This window comes from Phlebotomus argentipes, unplaced genomic scaffold (assembly GCF_947086385.1).
Source record: "Phlebotomus argentipes unplaced genomic scaffold, Phlebotomus argentipes genome assembly contig_15, whole genome shotgun sequence".
Classification (NCBI taxonomy): Eukaryota; Metazoa; Arthropoda; class Insecta; order Diptera; family Psychodidae; genus Phlebotomus; species Phlebotomus argentipes.
Genome location: NW_026776181.1, coordinates 8,944,146 through 8,950,772, shown reverse-complemented (window position 1 = coordinate 8,950,772; position 6,627 = coordinate 8,944,146). Strand labels below are relative to the sequence as shown.

Sequence of the window (6,627 nt, the reverse complement as noted above, 5' to 3'; positions counted from 1 at the left end):
AAATACAGTCTTAGGTTTTGTAATTAAACTGTAGGTTTCTCAAGTGTAAGTGTAACATTTTTTTTTATTGTTCGAGACATTTTTTGTATTTTTCTTTACATTAAGCTACACATTATTACTGATTTTAGAGTAATAAATGTTCTAATTTTATTTTCCAAACTGATATTCGCTTGCTTCTTACTTGTCCAACTTCACGATCAGCGTCTCCATTGGCCTCACTTGGATGCTGCTGAAGTAGATCTTCTCCCCCTTGAGTGGACCCAGTATGATCTCGCCCGAGTAGAACATTGCCGATAGATCGAGGACGAGGGACTTTGTGCCGAAGTTGGATATTGAAGTGAATGTGTGACGCCTTGGATACCATCTTTCCAGGATCAGGATGTCGTTTTTGCTGTACCGCACGGCTGTGTTGAGAACTGACTGCTTTTCCTTGATCACGGCGTTTTGGTAGATTGATGGTGAGATTCCGCGAAGCCTCACCAACTCCGCCACATATTCAAAGTGGTGGAAAGCCACGAAGGCTCCGCGAGGCAGCCAAGGAAGGGATTCCTTCCCCGTGAACTGGATATCCGTGTCCCAGACCATTGTCGACAAGTGATGAAGGTGCTTGGTCTCCTCGTGATCACCGAGAGGATCGTACACTTCCTGGAGAGCGACTTCGTCTCCGTAGAAAATACTTGGCGTCCCAGGAAGCATAAGTTGCATGAGAATGGCTGCTAAAGAAGTGTTGGAGCTCGTTCCCTGAGCCAGGCGTCTCTCCGTCACACCTCCCAAGCTCCAGTGAATCCACGGTCCGAATCCGGGCGCCAAGTGGCGGGAATTTAACATTGCTTGCACTCTCTCGGCAATAACCTTGGTGCCATTTGAGACATCCACAAAAACGTCCACCAAATCCACGCAATGCTTGATCTTCTCTGCCACTTCGTCGTCGACAGAGTCAAAGAGGAGTTTGTTGACCATAAGAATTCTGTCCGAACCCAGAGCGAATTTCCACACTTTCATGTTGTCGACAAGGTAAGGATCCTCTACATAGTGCTCGAGTCCTTTCACGTAGAATCCATCCACACCCAGAGAAAGCCAGTATCTCATTGCGTTAAGGATGGGATCAACTTCATCTTCATCCTCCCAAAACATTTCCTGGCTTTCCGCATTAGTCGAATTTGCTGACTCTGTTACATTGCTTCGAATCACTGCCAAGCGCTTGATCAGAGGGTAAATCGGGAGATCCAGGATCAACGAGATGTTTCGCCTCTTCAGAACCCTCACTAAATACGCCAAATCTCTGGTATTCCCCAGGATTTCATCAATATCCGCGAGTGTTGTGACATTCTGAAAGTGGTCAGGATAGTGTTTGGCGGGAAAGATTGAGTTGAGCCGAACTGCGCCCACGCCCAAGCTCTCAATGTAATCCACTCTGCTCGCCAGTCCCTTCAAGTCGCCCAGGCCGTCGCCGTTGGAGTCCTGAAAGCTCGCCGGGAAGATCTCATAGAAGACGCTGCCCTTGAACCATGGAACTTCCGGATTGCAGAACTTTGGCAGGTTGATGATCATCGCCGCGACGATGGCGCACATTGCGAAGAGTCCGGCCATGAAGAGGAAGAAAGTGCATTTGCGAATCAGTGGCCAATTCCAGTTGACGAAAGACGGAGTGTCCTTCGTGATTGGGATGCTGAAGACTCCTGACTGAGTGACGCCGTTTTCCTGTAATCAACATTTAGCATAAGAAGTGTCCTCGTGTGTGGAATTCTCTAATTAACTTAATAATTTCATGACTCTTTTGCTTTTATACACCGAACGTCATGAAGATCGCTCGAGTTTCACTTTTTTTTCTCTCAGGATCGTTAAGTTTTTCATTAACAATTCCATGTAATTAGATTGTGAAACCTCACAAAAATGACCCTTGCTCATGAAGTTGAATGACTTACTTGCGTAATGTCGCCATTCTTGCAGCCCAGATGCTGATATGCGTGCTTATTGAAGAGAGATCCTGGACCGTTGGCAGTCACTTGGATGCCAATTCCCGAACTGCTTCCTGACGAGCTGGTTTCCGCCTGAGCGTCATCGTCTGAAAGTGACCCCAAATTGCAGTGCATCGTCTCGAAAGACGGCGGGGAATCTCACCTCTGAGTTGTTCGTTGTTCTCCTCCTCGATTCCCGCGTTGGGCGTCAGCGGGTGGATGAAGTCCATGGGCGGCGGACTCGGGGTTGTTGGCAAGAGAGGGCAAATAGAGGCATCTTCTTCGGGCATGAAAGTCGACACGGACGGTGACGTCGTCAGAGAAGACGACAATTCCACTCCCAGCAAAGCTGGATCCGTCGAAATGCCCAAGTTGTTCATTTCACTCGCTGGAAATCACTTTTATTGAACTGCTCACAACTGGAGACGCGGATCAATTGAATCAATTAGCGAAATGCGATTCTCAGGGACAGTAAAATTCTCAGCTCGCTCTCTGACAGATGACTAAAATATCCACTTCTCGCGAGGTCATACTGTACGAAACGTCGCGGCGCCTCTTCTACGCCTCGCACGTGAGCCCCGAGTTTTTTGCGCCAGTGCGCATAAGCATTGGAAAATTTCGCCGGTTACTGTGCCCACAAATTCAAAGGCACACTTTGGGCTGCGTATATCTGTTCGCGCGCCCGCCAAAGTGTCGTGTGAAGATTGCCACAAACCACTTCTTGGCGATTGCAGCGACTCTTCCCCCATTCGACGGCCCTGAGTGGAAATCGTCAGAAAACAAAGGCAGTGACAAGCACGAGACGTGAACATTTCCTCGCATATTTTTTCACTTTTCTTCACATTTTTCCACGGGAATTCCGTGATAGCAGGTCTTGAGACACTCTGCAAAGTGATGTGCAGTGGTGATTGTGCATAAAAAGCCGTGTTATGCTGCAAAAATGGAGGAAAACATCGAAAATCCTCAAGTAAGTCAATGACATTAGCTTTTCTCGCCCATTTTTTGCGATCCCGTTTGACCTCACGACCCCACCGAAGATCTCCTATTTGCCCCGCATATTCGTCAGCATCTCAGCCCCTGGACACTCATTGTGGACGTGGTGGTGATAAATGGGGCCAATTAGTGCGAAAAGGGATTGTTTTTGCGAAGAAAGCTCGAGAAGTCGCACTTTGCATCGAAATCATGACTCGAAATTACGCCACAAATGCTTGAATTACTCAACAACACGAGAAGTGGCTAATGTGCTTTTCAGCCGCTGAATTACTCAATCATGCTGGATGTGAGAATTCATTATCAAGAGCCTTTCAAATGAATCTCAAGAGGAGATTCGTCATCTGCTTGTCCGGGAGTCGCGTTCCGGACGAGTGTCAAAGCGCGGCAAAATCAGTCGCAAAATTTTGTTTCATAAGTATTCGCGTTTCTTATCAATTGAAGAAGATTTTGCAGGCTTTAATCTGCTTTATCTGAGATATGAGGTATCTTTGAATGTTTTGACTGGCATTCATTGGATGCCAGAGAGTTAACCCTCTTCGGGGTGTTTGGGAAAAAGGCTTGAAAAGTCTTCGTTTTGAAATTATTGCTTTGAATGTAATTCCGAGAGTGCTTCTTAATTCGATTCTAATTGGCAAATTGGCAAATTTGAAAAACAGGAGGCGAAATGCGAATTGGATTCCTGTAAGAAAATAGGAACAATTGACCCTACAATTCAATATGTGAGGCGGAAAATTAATAGATTGTCGTCTTATCTCTGAAGGAAATCTGTACGCACGACGGCGTATTGCTGAAGAAAGCGAACTCCGCTGTTGCTGTGGAAGTGAACACGACCGGCAGCATCCATCTGATCCACAGTCTGGCGACGAATGAGTTGTGGATCGAGTGGCGTCTGAACGATGGCTTCTTGATCTCCGACACGGACACGCAGGAGCAGGACGAGTGGTCCTTCGTGGACACGATCGTCCGTCGGAATCGTACAATCAGCGAAACGCTCGTCTTCAATCCGAACACCAGCAACATCACGCTGAAAGATGTGCAGACGCCGCCGAAGAACCGCATGATTCGCGTGAAGCTGCGCGATCTCAAGTCCGTGGAGGTGCTGAAGAATGGGCTGGTGATCAAGCTGATCGGGCGCGTGGACGGGCGGCTGCACAGCGAGTACGTGTTTCAGCATGGGAATGCGGATAACTTCGTGAGGAGTTTGTCCTCGACGCACTGCCTGCAGCGCAATCACAGGAATCGCAATGTGTACGACGTTGTGGAGGACCAGCAGAGGCCGCAGGACCGCGACAAGTTGCAGAAGACCTTCGCGGAGCTGCAGATTGAGGACATCAAGTCGGGAAGTGGCTGGATTTCCAACATGATGAGACGTCCATACGAGCAGACGATGGACATTTTCGCTAAGATTGCCGACGTTTACGTGGCCACGCCGGTCTCCCCGCCCTCCTCAAGTCCGGACAACGGCCGGCCGGCGGACGGACAGAATGCGATGATGCAGTCGACGACAGAAGACTACGAGGTGAGTTTGCAGCGCGGCTGCGTCGGTTTCACGGTTGATGAGGGATCTCTCTTGCAGGTCTTGGGCACTTCTCCTCGCCAGACGGACTCGGATTGTGGCGATACAGTTCCTGGGGTGGCGAAGCGAATAGAGATGCCGGGATTGTCCGCCGTGGAGATACAGCCGCGCGGGCAGCCGCTGAGCGAAATGGTGTGGCGGAGCATGATCAACGAGGACGGTAGCATTCCCAGCGACAAGGTGGACTTGATCAAGGAGAAGATCTTCCGCGGTGGTATCGAGCCGGACATTCGGGCGGAATTGTGGAAGTTCTTGCTGGACTACGACTTGTGGGCGAACACGAACACGCAGCGCGAACACAGGCGAGCTCAGAAGAGGATTGAGTACTACACGATGAAGTCACAATGGCTGCGCATGACATCGGTGCAGGAGAGCAATTTCTCCGATTTCCGCGATCGCAAGTGCCAAATTGAGAAGGACGTGAAGCGCACAGATCGCACACACGAGTTCTTTGCGGGCGATGATAATCCCAACCTTGAGACGCTCCATGAACTCCTGATGACGTATGTGATGTACAACTTTGACCTGGGCTATGTTCAGGTGAGCTGAAGAGGGATTGATTGGTGGAGCTTCGAGAGATCTAAATGTGTGTCTATTTTGTTTGCAGGGCATGAGTGATCTGCTGGCGCCAATTTTGTACGTAATGAATAGTGAGAAGGATGCTTTTTGGTGCTTTGTGGGGTTCATGGATCACGTCTTCACCAACTTCGATATGGATCAGGCGGGCATGAAGAGACAATTGCATGATCTAACGCAGTTGCTGGCATTTGCCAATCCGCGACTTTACAACTACTTCGTGGAAACGGGATCGGATAACATGTACTTCTGCTTCCGCTGGCTGCTCGTGTGGTTCAAGAGGGAGTTCTCCCAGGATGACATCATGCGACTGTGGGAGGTGCTCTGGACGGGCTTGCCGTGCATAAACTACCACCTATTCATCAGTCTGGCCATCCTGGATGGTGAGACGGAGACGATCATTGGGAACAAGAAGGAGTTCAACGAGATCCTCAAGCACGTCAATGAATTGTCCATGCGACTCGATTTGGATGTGATCCTGGCCAAGGCGGAGGCTATATATCAGCAAGTGAAGGGCGCACCGCACCTGAGCGACGAAATCCGGGGGATTATTGGCGAGGAGCCGGTGGAAAAGGTGGCGGAGATTCACACGGATAGCGATGATGAGTCGGACGCAGTGATTAGTGGACCTACAAAGAGCGTGGAGGAGGAGGAGAAGCTCCAGAAGAAGATTGAGGAAGCTCTCGAGCAATCCATGTACTTAAACTTCTACTAGTTGCTCGCCCGTCGCCCGTTATCGTTATTCCACTCGTGCGACACTTGCGTGAATGGATCAATTGGTGGAACAGTTGAAGATTCTCTCTGCTCAGATAAACGGTGAAGCATGAATTTGGGGTATTTGACAGCGCCTGGAGAGGTGAAGCCAGTCGGTGGGCTGTGTGGTTGCCTTTGTTCTTTCGAAAAAACAAAAAAAAAATGTACTGACTCAATTTGGGAAAGAGGGAATTGACTGACCGTTGAGTGCAATTTAGTTTGCAATCTTCACCCACACACAAGATATATGGAAGCCACATTGTAATCAAAGAACTGCAATCAAAACAACGATTAATGATGTATTTTTGGGGTCAGTTTTAGTTATTTTCCTGAGTTTCTGTCAAAATTCGCTTTATGTTTGCTCTTGAGTTGGAGAATCTCATCAATTTATTGGACACTACAATATACAAAAGCAGACGTTTTACACTTGTACTGAATATTGTAAACGATTTAAAGTGTTATAAGGTTTTCAAATAAATTTGCACGAAGCAAAATGCGCATATTATTTCTATCTGTTAGATTTTGGGAGATGAAATTTTCCTCCTTGTGCATGAATGTGTGTCTGGAAATTTCCTCATTTGACGCACATTTTTCGCCCAGACGATCAGCAAAGGGAGCTGCGAAAGAAAAACATTTATCAATTTGCATTGCAATTTGCAGGATGTGGAAGAGCGCGATGCAAGAATAAAAAGATCGCCAATTGGCGCGATGGTGTGGCTGGCTTTTGAGAGGTGCTGGTAAAAAGAAGTGGCAGCGAGAGAGTGAAATAAA

General features: G+C 48.2%; 2 protein-coding genes across 2 annotated transcripts; one reads left to right on the top strand and one right to left on the bottom strand.

The window, feature by feature from the left end:
* Nucleotides 1–177: 177 nt before the first annotated feature.
* Nucleotides 178–2,483, bottom strand: LOC132261822 (alpha-amylase 3-like). Its single transcript, XM_059760819.1, has 3 exons — nt 2,122–2,483; nt 1,926–2,065; nt 178–1,701 (listed from the first exon to the last, which is right to left on the bottom strand). The coding sequence occupies exons 1-3, from the start codon at nt 2,336–2,338 to the stop codon at nt 178–180; spliced, it is 1,881 nt and encodes a 626-aa protein (XP_059616802.1). The 5' UTR covers nt 2,339–2,483.
* Nucleotides 2,484–2,736: 253 nt separating this feature from the next.
* On the top strand, nt 2,737–6,350 carry LOC132262546 (TBC1 domain family member 17). The gene is made up of 4 exons (XM_059761825.1): nt 2,737–2,925; nt 3,712–4,470; nt 4,528–5,067; nt 5,135–6,350. The coding sequence occupies exons 1-4, from the start codon at nt 2,899–2,901 to the stop codon at nt 5,816–5,818; spliced, it is 2,010 nt and encodes a 669-aa protein (XP_059617808.1). The 5' UTR covers nt 2,737–2,898; the 3' UTR covers nt 5,819–6,350.
* The last annotated feature ends 277 nt before the right edge of the window (nt 6,351–6,627 follow it).

Coding starts and splice junctions, on each gene's coding strand:
- LOC132262546 (XM_059761825.1), top strand. CDS start 2,899: ATGGAGGAAAACATCGAAAATCCTCAA. Junction 2,926..3,711: donor AAAACATCGAAAATCCTCAA/GTAAGTCAATGA, acceptor TTATCTCTGAAG/GAAATCTGTACGCACGACGG. Junction 5,068..5,134: donor TTGACCTGGGCTATGTTCAG/GTGAGCTGAAGA, acceptor TTTTGTTTGCAG/GGCATGAGTGATCTGCTGGC.
- LOC132261822 (XM_059760819.1), bottom strand. CDS start 2,338: ATGAACAACTTGGGCATTTCGACGGATCCAGCTTTGCTGGGAGTGGAA. Junction 2,066..2,121: donor GAACAACGAACAACTCAGAG/GTGAGATTCCCC, acceptor GGTCACTTTCAG/ACGATGACGCTCAGGCGGAA. Junction 1,702..1,925: donor AGAATGGCGACATTACGCAA/GTAAGTCATTCA, acceptor TGTTGATTACAG/GAAAACGGCGTCACTCAGTC.